General features: G+C 45.5%; 1 protein-coding gene across 2 annotated transcripts in view; it reads right to left on the reverse strand.

Moving 5' to 3' along the window:
* The window catches only part of LOC121586337 (RNA-binding motif, single-stranded-interacting protein 3), a 268,385-nt gene that overhangs the window by 42,776 nt on the left and 209,740 nt on the right, over positions 1 to 15,869 (reverse strand). For both annotated transcript variants that reach the window (XM_041902950.1, XM_041902948.1), the window contains exons 7-8: positions 7,333 to 7,439; positions 1,117 to 1,160 (exon numbers count right to left, since the gene is read on the reverse strand). In XM_041902950.1, the coding sequence (XP_041758884.1) occupies positions 1,117 to 1,160; positions 7,333 to 7,439 (151 nt within the window). The remainder of the gene's footprint in view (positions 1 to 1,116; positions 1,161 to 7,332; positions 7,440 to 15,869) is intronic.

Raw genomic sequence — 15,869 nt, forward strand, 5'->3', positions numbered from 1 at the left:
TTCCCAGCCTGGTGCAGGTTTACAATGTTGTTTCTGGTGTCCTTTGACAGCTCTTTGGTCTTGGCCATAGTGGAGTTTGGAGTGTGACTGTTTGAGGTTGTGGACAGGTGTCTTTTATACTGATAACAAGTTCAAACAGGTGCCATTAATACAGATAATGAGTGGAGGACAGAGGAGCCTCTTAAAGAAGAAGTTACAGGTCTGTGAGAGCCAGAAATCTTGCTTGTTTGTAGGTGACCAAATACTTATTTTCCACCATAATTTGCAAATAAATTCATTAAAAATCCTACAATGTGATTTTCTGGATTTTTTTCTCTCCATTTGTCTGTCATAGTTGACGTGTACCTATGATGAAAATTACAGGCCTCTCTCATCTTTTTAAGTGGGAGAACTTGCACAATTGGTGGCTGACTAAATACTTTTTTTCCCCACTGTAGCAGCAAAGGGGGGACCAACTCCATATTAATGCCCATGATTTTGGAATGAGATGTTCAACGAGCAGGTGTCCACATACTTTTGGTCTTGTAGTGTATGTCTACTAAGTGGTCACTGTGCTATTCTCTTTTATTCATTGTAAGCCTCATAATCACAGCTTACTATTATGGTTCTAAAATGGCCAATGCTGTATCTAATGAGATTCTATTCATTCATCCAGTATTATTCCAGAGTCATTGAGATAAGTGCTTCAGGAAGCTGGGAGAAGCAGGGAGTGAGAGAGAAGCTTCCTGTCACAGACTGAGGCCACATTGAGAGGATGGAACTCAAGGCTCTCCTCCCCTTCCTGTTACAGCACACAGTGAAAAATAGAACACTATGCTAGGCCATTCATTTCCATGGCACCCCTTAGTACACAGGCACAGAAGGCGCACACACACTCACACTCACTTAGAGTCACAGACAAAGGGACAGGCATACATGCAGGCAACCAGCCATGAAAGCATACACACACTGAGACCTGAGACCTAGCGTCACTACATCTCTTATAGATTCTTTGAATCAAATAGTAACAAAGTGCACACACCACATTAATCAAGAGATATGACAATCATATTGAACAAGTCGTATAGATTGCTCAGAGGGATGGAACATGCCAGGGATGTATAGACTGACTCTTACCCGTTCTGCATAGCAGCAGGATCATATGTTAACTGCATACCAGTCTGCAACACAAGAGAGACATATCACAGGTTCATCATTGAATTTGTATTTTACGTCACCATAATGGACAGGATTTGAGAGATAGGAAACATAAGGGATTTCAATACACTTTATGCATTTGGGACAACGATCGACGCAAGCTTTGAGAGGGAAAGAGAAAGAAGGGAGGAAGGACAGTGAGCGTATGCATGAAAGTGTGTGAGGCCCTTGTCTCTCTTCCTCTTTCTCTCCCTGCAATCCGTCATCTGCATTCCTGAAGCCTCTCTCCCGGAGGATGGCTAATCCCATTTCTTTTAACGGGAGGCTGCTGAGGTTTCAGATTTCATCAGCACACTTCTCTCTCTCTCTCTCCCGCTCCCTCTCCCTCTCTCCCTCTCTCTCTCTCTCTCTCTCTCTCTCTCTCTCTCTCTCTCTCTCTCTCTCTCTCTCTCTCTCTACCTCTATCTCATTCCTCTAGGAAGGTTGCGTGAGCTAAAAAGGAGGAATGACCCTCAGCAACTAGAAGGGATGGACCTCACCCACGTGAGTGAGGGGAAACAGAGATCTACATGAATCCCACACTGGATGCATCAGCCCTCAGTGACACGGCCACTGCGGATGTGTGCGTGAGCATAACATACACTAGGCCTGGGTGTGTGTTCATTCGTGCAAGTGTGTTTGAGTGTGAGTGTATGCATGTTTGCATTTGAGAGAAAGTATGTACCACTGACAGGAAGTGTGTCTACCGGTTTGTGTCTGAGTGTATGCATCTGCATGTGGATCACGGTATGCATGCACTGCATGTTTCACTGTGTGGCTGTGTCTATATGTTCATGTCTGTGTGTGTGCATGTGTGTGTGTCTTTATGTCTGTGTGTGTATTTGTCTACGTCTGTGTGCCTCTACGTGCTAATGGCCATCCCAGACATGGCCAGCTGTCTGGTGAGGCTGATAAGTCCCGTGCGTGGTGCCCTTGCTTCCATGTGTTAATGAATTCCACACCATGGCTGCTTGGCTCACACAGACAATCCCCCATAAGGGTCGGCTGCATCGCCATGACTGATTATGTATTCTGTTGTCGCGTCCGGTACAAAGAGAGAGAGAGAGAAAGTGTGTAAGAAAGAGAAAGAGAAAGTGAGATGATGAGGAGAGCGAGAAAAGAGTGTACGTGAGAAAGTACATGTGTCTGAGAAAGAGAAGAAGAGAGAGTTACAGTATGTGAGGAAGAGAAAGTGAGAGTATGTGAGGAAGAGAAAGTGAGAGTATACACTGAGTGTACAAAACATTAGGAACACCCCTTTTGCCCTCAGAAAAGCCTCAATTCATCAGGGCATGGACTCTACAAGGTGTCGAAAGCGTTCCACAGGGATGCTGGCCCATGTTGACTCCAATGCTTCCCATAGTCGTATCAAGTTAGCTGGATGTCCTTTGGGTGGTGGACCATTATTGATACACACGGGAAACTGTTGAGCGTGAAAAACCCAGCAGCATTGCAATTCTTGACACAAACCGGTGCGCCTGGCACCTACTACCATACCCCGTTAAAGGCACTTAAATCTTTTGTCTTGCCCATTTACCCTCTGAATGGCACACATACACGTCTCAAAAATCCTTCCTTAACCTGTCTCCTCCCCTTCATCTACACTGATTTAACAAGTTACATCAATTTTGCAGACGCTCTTATCCAGAGCGACTTACATGAGCAATTAGGGTTAAGTGCCTTGCTCAAGAGCACATCAACAGATTTTTCACCAAGTCGGCTCAGGGATTAGAACCAGCGACCTTTCGGTTACCGGCACAACGCTCTTAACCACTAAGCTACCTGCCATCCCATGAAAATGATCGGAGAGGTTGAGGTTAGAGGAAGTTCAGAAGTAAAAACAAACAAAATATATTTATTGTAAAATTGACTGTGTCCATAAAATGTATTTAGTATAAGCTGGAAGTAGAGGCCTAAGCGTTGTTGTTCTCAATTGGGGAAGGGGTGGTGGGGTTGGAAAGTAATAAAGGGAAACTTTTTTTTTTTTAAGGGTAAAATAAAAATAATAAAAACATTAAAAAAATAAGGGATCATAGGTTTCACCTGGATTCACTTGGTCAGTCTATGTCATGAAAAGAGCAGGTGTTCCTAATGTTTTGTACACTCAGTATATGTCTAGGACAGGAAGTTGGAGTATGTGAATGACAGAAAGTGGGAGGAAGTGTGTGAGAGTGTCTGTGTATACTGTAGTACAGTATGTGGGTGTGATACAAAGAGATCCCACTAAAATGGGTAGTTTGAGGACGGCCCTTCCGGCAGCTGGAAGAACACCTGTACTGGACTTCCACAGGAAACACCAGCCATCCATGGTGTGTCCGGTTGTGTCCGGTTGTACGACACACCCACCCTCTCTCTCAAAAACATCTGTCAGACTTCCTTTCACACAGGGGACAACTGGGTGGTTTTCGCAGTAACACTTTCCCCAAGAGAACGCACTTAACGCTAGTGTGACTTTGTGAGACTACGTGTGTGTGTTAATGATTTAATCATTTAAGGTGTGTATGAGTGTGTGTCGTGTGTGTGTGTCTGTGTGAGCATGCGTGACTCATTCTTAAGATGTAACACGTTTGAGAGAGTGTTTGCATGCCTCATAGTCACTTGGAAGAAAACATTTGACTTCTGACCCCTGTTCAATTATTGATATTGACTAATCAAGCTACAATGTGTTTGTTTGCTGCTCTATGGGTGTTCTACTACACCAAACATGTGTTCTGGGAGTTTGGCTGACTTCAAAAGGGGGTTCGATGGAGAACGTAAACAAATGGCGTGCGCCGGCGGCCCTCTTCATCTGGCTATGGAACGGGAGGTCCCTGGTGAAGGATCGGAGAGCGTCTGATAAACAGACTCACATGTGATGCCTATCCCCAACCCTAGCTGTGCTTTTGATAAATGACTGTGGGGGCCTCGCTGACACACACACACACACACACAAATAAAGGTACGAACAAACGTGCCAACACACACATATACATACGTACGTATGTGCAAGCACTCTCTCACGCACACACGCAAACACACACGCAGAGGCCCCAACAACTTCAGCACTTAAGCCTCCACCAGCCTCTCAATCATGTCCTTAACCATAGTAATGGGAAGCAGGGAGGGAGGGAGGGAGGAAAGGGGAGAGACAAGGGAGGAGAGATGTAAGACTCTTCCGAGCTGATGAGCCTGAGGCTATGGGAGGGCCTTTTTGTGACGATAAAAACACGAATCATGAGCGTTTTAATCTAAGGACTGTTACTGTGTGGGGAGGAGAGATGAGAGAGAGGGAGGGAGGAGAAATGAGAGAGGGGGAGGAGAGATGAGAGAGAGGGAGGAGAGAGGGAGGGTCAGGAAGGAGAGATGAGAGAGAGGGAGGAGAGGGAGGGTCAGGAAGGAGAGATGAGAGAGAGGGAGGAGAGGGAGGGTCAGGGAGGAGAGATGAGAGAGAGGGAGGAGAGATGAGAGAGAGGGAGGAGAGGGAGGGTCAGGGAGGAGAGATGAGAGAGAGGGAGGAGAGGGAGGGTCAGGAAGGAGAGATGAGAGAGAGGGAGGAGAGGGAGGGTCAGGGAGGAGAGATGAGAGAGAGGGAGGAGAGGGAGGGTCAGGAAGGAGAGATGAGAGAGAGGGAGGAGAGGGAGGGTCAGGGAGGAGAGATGAGAGAGAGGGAAGAGATGGAGGGTCAGGAAGGAGAGATGAGAGAGAGTCAGGAGAGGGAGGGTCAGGGAGGAGAGATGAGAGAGAGGGAGGAGAGGGAGGGTCAGGGAGGAGAGATGAGAGAGAGGGAGGAGAGATGAGAGAGAGGGAGGAGAGATGAGAGGGAGGGTCAGGAAGGAGAGATGAGAGAGAGGGAAGAGATGGAGGGTCAGGAAGGAGAGATGAGAGAGAGGGAGGAGAGGGAGGGTCAGGGAGGAGAGATGAGAGAGAGCCAAAGTGTTGTTGTGTATTCTGTCTATTCTAGTGATGCTGCCTCTTTTCTTTTCTCCTTTCTCCTCTCCTCCTCTTTCCAGATGCTGCACACTCCCTCTCACATCGCATCAAGTGTAATCAGCTAACCCTGTCAGTGTGTGAGGCTCTGTAGCAACGGGCTGTTAGGGTAAACATGGCTCACTGGGCTCAGTGTTTGGGCTGCTGAGTCTGTGATGGACACACACACTCATACACATATATGCTTGCAAAGCACACACAAACATCACACACACACACACAACCAACAAGCAGACAGATTGGAGAGTATGTTATGTGTCCTGAAGGACACACAGTCAGGCCCATCTCCACAGAGAGCCTATATATTTTCCTTTCCTTTCTACCGAGCAGCTTCAGCACAACAGTCAGCCCCTGCAAGTTCATATTCTCCATAGTGGTGTAGACCCGCATGAAAAACCCTCCAACTGCCCTTCCCGTTGTAGGCTGTAACTGCTGAATATGTTAGGTATCCAATTTATAAGCCTGAACCACTATGAACCATGGGGGGAACACTTACAGTTGAAGTCAGAAGTTTACATACACCTTAGCCAAATACATTTAAACTCAGTTTTTCACAATTCCTGACATTTAATCCTAGTAAAAAATTCCTAGGTCAGTTAGGATCACTACTTTATTTTAAGAATGTGAAATGTCAGAATAATAGTAGAGAGAATGATTTATTTCAGCTTTTATTTCCTTCATTACATTCCCAGTGGGTCAGAAGTTTACATACACTCAATTAGTATTTGGTAGCATTGCCTTTAAATTGTTTAACTTGGGTCAAACCTTTCGGGTAGCCTTCCACAAGCTTCCCACAATAAGTTGGGTGAATTTTGGCCCATTCCTTCTGACAGAGCTGGTGTAACTGAGTCAGGTTTGTAGGCCTCCTTGCTCGCACATGTTTTTTCAGTTCTGCCCACACATTTTCTATAGGATTGAGGTCAGGGCTTTGTAATGGCCATTCCAATACCTTGACTTTGTTGTGCTTAAGCCATTTTGCCACAACTTTGGAAGTATGCTTGGGGTCATTGTCCATTTGGAAGATCCATTTGCGACAAAGCTTTAACTTCCTGACCGATGTCTTGAGATGTTTCTTCAATATATCCACATAATTTTCCTTCCTCATGATGCCATCTATTTTGTGAAGTGCACCAGTCCCTCCTGCAGCAAAGCACCACCAAAGCATGATGCTGCCACCCCCGTGCTTCACGGTTGGGATGGTGTTCTTCGGCTTGCAAGCCTTCCCCTTTTTCCTCCAAACATAACGATGGTCATTATGGCCAAACAGTTCTATTTTTGTTTCATCAGACCAGAGGACATTTCTCCAAAAAGTACGATCTTTGTCCCCATGTGCAGTTGCAAACCGTCTGGCTTTTTTATGGCGGTTTTGGAGCACTGGCTTCTTCCTTGCTGAGCGGCCTTTCAGGTTATGTCGATATAGGACTCGTTTTACTGTGGATATAGATACTTTTGTACCTGTTTCCTCCATCATCTTCACAAGGTCCTTTGCTGTTGTTCTGGGATTGATTTGCACTCTTCGCACCAAAGTATATTCATCTCTAGGAGACATAATGCGTCTCCTTCCTGGGCGGTATGACGGCTGCGTGGTCCCATGGTGTTTATACTTGCGTACTATTGTTTGTACAGATGAACGCGGTACCTTCAGGCCTTTGGAAATTGCTCCCAAGGATGAACCAGACTTGTGGAGGTCTACCATTTCTTTTGAGGTCTTGGCTGATTTCTTTTGATTTTCCCATGATATCAAGCAAAGAGGCACTGAGTTTGAAGGTAGGCCTTGAAATACATCCACAGGTACACCTCCAATTGACTCAAATGATGTCAATTAGCTTATCAGAAGCTTCTAAAGCCATTACATCATTTTCTGGAATTTTCCAAGCTGTTTAAAGGCACAGTCAACTTAGTGTATGTAAACTTCTGACCCACTGGAATTGTGATACAGTGAATTATAAGTGAAATAATCTGTCTGTAAACAATTGTTGGAAAAATTACTTGTGTCATGCACAAAGTAGATGTCCTAACCGACAATAAATTATTAAGACTGCCACTACCTCAGAGGTTAAATGCCCGCTTTTGAACCAAACGTCATTCCAGTGCCATGAGTAGGTGGTATGTAATGCAGGGTTAATGGTAACTGCCAGATGGCTGTACCTATGGAACCAAAATGGCAGCTGTAATGAGCCAGTGGCTTACCTCGCCTTCCCTGTGCCACGGCCGCCCGTTTTGCGGGTACTTGCTCTGGCTCTGGCGTTTCTTCTGCCCTCCGTCAGCGAATTTGCACAGTAAAGGCTCATTGGGGGCTGCAGAGAGAGAGAGAGAGAGAGGGAGAGACAGAGAGAGCGAGAGAGAGAGGGGGGGGGGTTAGTGAAAACTGAAACCAACGTCAGGAAGACTGAAACAGTAACCCTTCTGAAGAACCCGAGCCCTTTTGAAGTGTGTCTCCTTTTCTCTTTTCTGAACCCTCCCTCCCTCCCGTGGAGTGCCTTGTGAAACTCCCAGACACTCAGTCTTGGCAAGGCCCTTCCTTCCCCCAGCCTCAGCCCCACTGGCAGCCCTTGAAAGAGCATAGCTGGGTATTGTTGAAATAATAATCAGAGTAATCGCTCTCATAAATTGCGTAAAGACGGTAATGTTTCAGTGCTCTGTCAGCCAAAGCTAATTTCTGTAAGGCATTCCCGTTCCCTCCTATACAATCCCGCTATTTTCTTAGAACAGCTTTTCCGCCTGACTTTTCATCTTTATGCTTTTTTCCACTCAGCAACCGGTAAGGCTTCTCATCGGGCTACAATACAGTGTTTGGGTGAGAATGTGAGAATGTGTGTTGTTCTCTGAGTGACCACAGGGGGGAGTCTATCCATGTGCTGACACTAGCAGCTACAGTACATGCAATGAGGGAAATGCGAATGGACAGAAACATTGTAAGTCACATAGGGAGAAATATCACACTCACACCGATGGGGGTAACATAGCCATTCATCGCCTCTGTTATTTAATATCAGATCCCATACAGTCACCCAGGAAGTAGCCTCAAAATATGAATGGACTATACGCATACACAAGAGGCAATGGTAAGGAGTGGCTAACTGCAGCTTATCAATTGACATTTCATGGGATCTCAACTGGGTATAGTCCCATATCTAGACAATGTAGATAATCCCAGCAGCACCAAGATATACAGTGAGGGAAAAAAGTATTTGATCCCCTGCTGATTTTGTACGTTTGCCCACTGACAAAGAAATGATCAGTCTATAATTTTAATGGTAGGTTTATTTGAACAGTGAGAGACAGAATAACAACAAAAAAATCCAGAAGAACGCATGTCAAAAATGTTATAAATTGATATGCATTTTAATGAGGGAAATAAGTATTTGACCCCCTCTCAATCAGAAAGATTTCTGGCTCCCAGGTGTCTTTTATACAGGTAACGAGCTGAGATTACGAGCACACTCTTAAAGGGAGTGCTCCTAATCTCAGTTTGTTACCTGTATAAAAGACACCTGTCCACAGAAGCAATCAATCAGATTCCAATCTCTCCACCATGGCCAAGAGCAAAGAGCTCTCCAAGGATGTCAGGGACAAGATTGTAGACCTACACAAGGCTGGAATGGGCTACAAGACCATCGCCAAGCAGCTTGGTGAGAAGGTGACAACAGTTGGTGCGATTATTCGCAAATGGAAGAAACACAAAATAACTCAATCTCCCTCGGCCTGGGGCTTCATGCAAGATCTCACCTCGTGGAGTTGCAATGATCATGAGAACGGTGAGGAATCAGCCCAGAACAACACGGGAGGATCTTGTCAATGATCTCAAGGCAGCTGGGACCATAGTCACCAAGAAAACAATTGGTAACACACTACGCCGTGAAGGACTGAAATCATGCAGCGCCTGCAAGGTCCCCCTGCTCAAGAAACCACATATACAGTGGGGGAAAAAAGTATTTAGTCAGCCACCAATTGTGCAAGTTCTCCCACTTAAAAAGATGAGAGAGGCCTGTAATTTTCATCATAGGTACACGTCAACTATGACAGACAAATTGAGGAAAAATATTCCAGAAAATCACATTGTAGGATTTTTTATGAATTTATTTGCAAATTATGGTGGAAAATAAGTATTTGGTCACCTACAAACAAGCAAGATTTCTGGTTCTCACAGACCTGTAACTTCTTCTTTAAGAGGCTCCTCTGTCCTCCACTCGTTACCTGTATTAATGGCACCTGTTTGAACTTGTTATCAGTATAAAAGACAACTGTCCACAACCTCAAACAGTCACACTCCAAACTCCACTATGGCCAAGACCAAAGAGCTGTCAAAGGACACCAGAAACAAAATTGTAGACCTGCACCAAGCTGGGAAGACTGAATCTGCAATAGGTAAGAAGCTTGGTTTGAATAAATCAACTGTGGGAGCAATTATTAGGAACTGGAAGACATACAAGACCACTGATAATCTCCCTCGATCTGGGGCTCCACGCAAGATCTCACCCCGTGGGGTCAAAATGATCACAAGAACGGTGAGCAAAAATCCCAGAACCACACGGGGGGACCTAGTGAATGACCTGCAGAGAGCTGGGACCAAAGTAACAAAGCCTACCATCAGTAACGCACTACGCCGTCAGGGACTCAAATCCTGCAGTGCAAGACGTGTCCCCCTGCTTAAGCCAGTACATGTCCAGGCCCGTCTGAAGTTTGCTAGAGTGCATTTGGATGATCCAGAAGAGGATTGGGAGAATGTCATATGGTCAGATGAAACCAAAATAGAACTTTTTGGTAAAAACTCAACTCGTCGTGTTTGGAGGACAAAGAATGCTGAGTTGCATCCAAAGAACACCATACCTACTGTGAAGCATGGGGGTGGAAACATCATGCTTTGGGGCTGTTTTTCTGCAAAGGGACCAGGACGACTGATCCGTGTAAAGGAAAGAATGAATGGGGCCATGTATCGTGAGATTTTGAGTGAAAACCTCCTTCCATCAGCAAGGGCATTGAAGATTAAACGTGGCTGGGTCTTTCAGCATGACAATGATCCCAAACACACTGCCCGGGCAACGAAGGAGTGGCTTCGTAAGAAGCATTTCAAGGTCCTGGAGTGGCCTAGCCAGTCTCCAGATCTCAACCCCATAGAAAATCTTTGGAGGGAGTTGAAAGTCTGTGTTGCCCAGCGACAGCCCCAAAACATCACTGCTCTAGAGGAGATCTGCATGGAGGAATGGGCCAAAATACCAGCAACAGTGTGTGAAAACCTTGTGAAGACTTACAGAAAACGTTTGACCTGTGTCATTGCCAACAAAGGGTATATAACAAAGTATTGAGAAATTTTGTTATTGACCAAATACTTATTTTCCACCATAATTTGCAAATAAATTCATAAAAAATGCTACAATGTGATTTTCTGGAGAAAAAAAATCTCATTTTGTCTGTCATAGTTGACGTGTACCTATGATGAAAATTACAGGCCTCTCTCATCTTTTTATGTGGGAGGACTTGCACAATTGGTGGCTGACTAAATACTTTTTTCCCCACTGTACATGCCCGTCTGAAGTTTGCCAATGAACATCTGAATGATTCAGAGGAGAACTGGGTGAAAGTGTTGTGGTCAGATGAGACCAAAATGGAGCTCTTTGGCATCAACTCAACTATGACCCCAAGAACACCATCCCCACCGTCAAACATGGAGGTGGAAGCATTATGCTTTGGGGGTGTTTTTCTGCTAAGGGGACAGGACAACTTCACCGCATCAAAGGGACGATGGACGGGGCCATGTACCGTCAAATCTTGGGTGAGAACCTCCTTCCCTCAGCCAGGGCATTGAAAATGGGTCGTGGATGGGTATTTCAGCATGACAATGACCCAAAACACACGGCCAAGGCAACAAAGGAGTGCCTCAAGAAGAAGCACATTAAGGTCCTGGAGTGACCTAGCCAGTCTCCAGATCTTAATCCCATAGAAAATCTGTGGAGGGAGCTGAAGGTTCGAGTTGCCAAACGTCAGCCTCGAAACCTTAATGACTTGGAGAAGATCTGCAAAGAGGAGTGGGACAAAATCCCTCCTGAGATGTGTGCAAACCTGGTGGCCAACTACAAGAAACGTCTGACCTCTGTGATTGCCAACAAGGGTTTTGCCACCAAGTGCTAAGTCATGTTTTGCAGAGGGGTCAAATACTTATTTCCCTCATAAAAATGCAAATCAATTTATAACATTTTTGACATGCGTTTTTCTGGATTTTTTTGTTGTTATTCTGTCTCTCATTGTTCAAATAAATCTACCATTAAAATTATAGACTGATCAGTTCTTTGTCAGTGGGCAAACGTACAAAATCAGCAGGGGATCAAATACTTTTTTCCCTCACTGTAATTGCCATAACGAGTTAAGTTTTCTGTGTGATACGTCATTCTTAGAACAACTCTCTGAAGGCCACATTCTCACACTACTCCTACAGCAGGTGAGCTTCAGGCTAGATAAAAAGTCAGAAACAACACCTTCTGAGGAAAGACAGAGCCACTGAGGGCAGAAATGAAAGAAAAACAAAGGAGAAGAAAAAGCCCTTAGTGAGCGGTTTCTCGTGAGAAACGGGTGGCTCTTTTGGCCAGGGATCAGGAGGTCTTTACTGTGTCCGTCCCCTTTTAGTTTTTTTGTGTGTGTCAGCGAGATTGGTATCTCTGTGTAGAAGGGAACTGTAGAGATCAGAGAGAGAGAGCTAGATTAAGCTAGCTGAAGGATCAAACGAAAGGGCTGCGCTGTGGGCCGACGTGAGCCAGCCTTGTCCAAACACCATTCCCCTGCACCTGAAGCTGCCGCTCCGAGCCGAGCGGACAGGTGACCTGTCATCGCATTCACATTAGAGGCGTTCTGACGATACCGACGCAGGTGTCGTCTGTGGCGTGAGGCGCTGGACGCGACCTTTCAGCTCCCACTGCCGAATTTGACACAGACAGGAGCCTTATCGATGCTTTAATCTTAATTTCCCAGATGTTTGGGCCTCAACAATAATTCCATGTACACTAGTAACAATTCAGTACACTAAGGACAAGGCCAACCACACCATGGGAAAGAGAGCAACTATGGTGTCCATATTAGGACAGCCTCAGTTGAGACTCACAATTCCTGACGAGATGGCGGATGTCCTAATATGAACACCCTATTCAACAGTGGAACATGACAGTAACCTTCCAGTGGAAAGTTCTGTGTGTTTGATGTGTTTGATACCTTTCCCTTTGTTCCATTCTGGCCATTTCAATGAGCCGTCCTCCCTCCACCAGCTTCCTCACTGTAACGTTGGTCAAGTGATGATGCAGTAGATTAACACACTGAGGCATTATTTGTTTGCATATTACAGGAAGTGAGTGAAAAGCAGATGAGGGAGGCAAAGATGCAAATGAACGGGGGATTTGGGGAACAAACTCTTCAGACTTCAACCCACAGGGGTGGCGATGTTGCTGGGAAAAACAAGAAAACCTTCTGAAAACTCTCTCTGCCTGTCTTTTCAGGGAGGTAATTAGCAGTCTGGCTAATTTAGTGGATCTGACATGCAGCAACACTGACGTCCCATGAGCAGGCCTCCAGATCCATCCAGCTCCCACAACACAACGGCCAATTTGTTGAAATTTAGAGCCTCTACATCCTCTCCTGGCCTCCCCCAGCCCCCCCGCCGCCACTATGCTGAAAATTAAACAGAGGAATGCATAAAGATCTAGCTATAGGACTTTGCCCATATTGTGGCTTTACTGGCTTATGGCTACGACTTTCACATTGGCCGCCACCTCAGTCAATCTGTGCAATTCTGAGACATCTACCAATATAGCACTATTTAATGACGAAAACATTTGGGAAAGAAGAAAAGTACTTTTGGTCCTAGGTCAACAATGGACACTAACAAGGTACTCTACGAGAACTCTTAATTGTTCTTTATGTGTGTTGCCATGGTAACGGGTCAACACATTTGTGAGGTTTGAGGAACACAGACACTGTCTGTCTTTCTCTCTCACTCACTCACTCACACACACACACACACACACACACACATACACACACTAGGATGCCAGTACGGCAAACAGCATGAGCTGCAATGGTGAAAACATTTCACCTGGAGTCAAGTGGCTGGATTAGAAATGACCTCACTAGTTTAGAGGCCGGCTACTCTGCTTTGTTTACATCAGACTCTCTGATTTCCTAGTCCTTAATATGTATGTCTGTACTCAATTAATCCCCATGGTTCAACCATAGCAGTATGACCAAAAATCTTCAGCACTCCATATCACAGTGTAAGTACAATGTGCAGAAAATCTGTCAGCACTGTTAAAATGAAAGCTACTTGTTAGTTAATCAGAAATGTTATATGGACCAGCATCTTTAAACTAAAAACAACAGTTTTATTGGCTTTAAAATAACATATTGTAAATGTCAATTCAGTATGCTACGCGTCCGTCCTCCATTCTCCCTGTTATTCCTCAGAAGCATGTTGAACTGTACATCTGGCGGTCTGAATGACAGAATCAAAGCAGGAATGCCCAGAACTGTGTCAGGGTGGGGGCCCATTGAATCAAGCAGCTTTTAACCATCAAGCAAGTTACAAAAGAGGCCTCTTTCAAGGCAAATGCAGAGCGAGGAGGAGGCTTTGAGTCAAACCAGCATCGCTTTGTACTGTGTGGGTAAAGCACTGTCAATGATAAATGGATAGAGCCCTATTCATTGCTCTCTACAACAGTATTTGCAGTTCGCAGAAGAGGATTCATCAAAGGCAACATTTCTACAGTAGAGAGTTGACTGACTGACCATCATTTTGTCAGAGAGACTGAGAAAAAAGAGACAGAAACAGAAAAACAAAGACCAATAGAAAGGCAGACAGAGAGACACAAAGATGTCCATCTGAGTAATAAGTCTACAAAGAGGAAGAAAATCCCTACTGTCTAGACATAAAGAGACAATCTGGTTGAGATGTGGGGATGTGGAGGGGAGCATAAATAAGTGACAAGACGATATCCCTCATATCTGCAGAGGTTAACATAAGCTCCCACCACCCAAATCCCCCTTTTCACCACTCCCCCACCTCGTGGGCTAGACGCAGATGGCTCACGAGCCCAGCAGAAGAAGCAGCGGCTCCTCTCGAAGGGTTCCGATTTGACAGCTCTACGTCAATAGTCCTCACAACAACTGCCAGCCAGCGTCATGGCGTCCTTGAGGATGGAAATTAAGACTGCCTGTCGGCCTTTTCGCTGACAGCAGCGACGGGCGGGGCTCAGCGCTCCACTCAATGACATGTCCTGATAAGCAGATGCAGCTACAGAGAGAGAGAGATCCATATTGTAAACGGGGAGGATGACGAGGATGTCAACAAACTTCTCTCTCGCTCTCGCTCGCTCTCGCTCTCGCTCTCTCTCGCCCTCTCCGAGCCAATATGGTAACACAATGTATGGGTATTGATCGCCCCCAATGTTTACCATCGAGGGCTCATGCAGCAAGCCGCCATGCCGTCCTGTCTGAGATGTTATTATGGATTATGGGAAAGGACTACCTCAATGCAAAGGGGTGATAGGTAGGGGCTGATCAATGAGCTGTTGCACACTTAACAAGAGTAATGTAATGTAGTAGTCCCATCTCTCTCTCTCGCTCTCTCTCTCGCGCTCTGCATGGCTGACGAGCAGACAGACTGAGGCAGATTGAGAGAAATAAACAAAGCTGATGGATGTATGCGGTACTGCATCATAGCTCCCAGGTCTCAGGTCTGTCTGGCTATTGTACAGTCGTGGTCAAAAGTTTGAGAATGACACAAATATGAATTTTCACAAAGTCTGCTGCCTCAGTTTTTATGATGGCAATTTGCATATACTCCAGAATGTTATGAAGAGTGATCAGATGAAGTGCAATTAATTGCAAAGTCCCTCTTTGCCATGAAATGAACATTTCCACTGCATTTCAGCCCTGCCATAAAAGGACCAGCTGACATCATGTCAGTGATTCTCTCGTTAACACAGGTGAGAGTGTTGACGAGGACAAGGCTGGAGATCACTCTGTCATGCTGATTGAGTTAGAATAACAGACTGGAAGCTTTAAAAGGAGGGTGGTGCTTGAAATCATTGTTCTTCCTCTGTTAACCATGGTTACCTGCAAGGAAACACGTGCCGTCATCATTGCTTTGCACAAAAAGGGCTTCACAGGCAAGGATATTGCTGCTAGTAAGATTGCACCTAAATCAACCATTTATCGGATCATCAAGAACTTCAAGGAGAGAGGTTCAATTGTTGTGAAGAAGGCTTCAGGGCGCCCAAGAAAGTCCAGCAAGCGCCAGGACCATCTCCTAAAGCTGATTCAGCTGCGGGATCGGGGCACCACCAGTGCAGAGCTTGCTCAGGAATGGCAGCAGGCAGGTGTGAGTGCATCTGCACACACAGTGAGGAGAAGACTTTTGGAGGATGGCCTGGTGTCAAGAAGGGCAGCGAGGAAGCCACTTCTCTCCAGGAAAAACATCAGGGACAGACTGTTATTCTACAAAAGGTACAGGGATTGCACTGCTGAGGACTGGGGTAAAGTCATTTTCTGATGAATCCCCTTTCCGATTGTTTGGGGCATCCGGACAAAAGCTTGTCCGGAGAAGACAAGGTGAGCGCTACCATCAGTCCTGTGTCATGCCAACAGTAAAGCATCCTGAGACCATTCATGTGTGGTGTTGCTTCTTTGCCTAAAACCACAGCCATGAATAAAGAATGGTACCAACACATCCTCCAAGAGAGTAACTT

This window comes from Coregonus clupeaformis, chromosome 17, assembly GCF_020615455.1.
Source record: "Coregonus clupeaformis isolate EN_2021a chromosome 17, ASM2061545v1, whole genome shotgun sequence".
Taxonomy (NCBI): domain Eukaryota; kingdom Metazoa; phylum Chordata; class Actinopteri; order Salmoniformes; family Salmonidae; genus Coregonus; species Coregonus clupeaformis.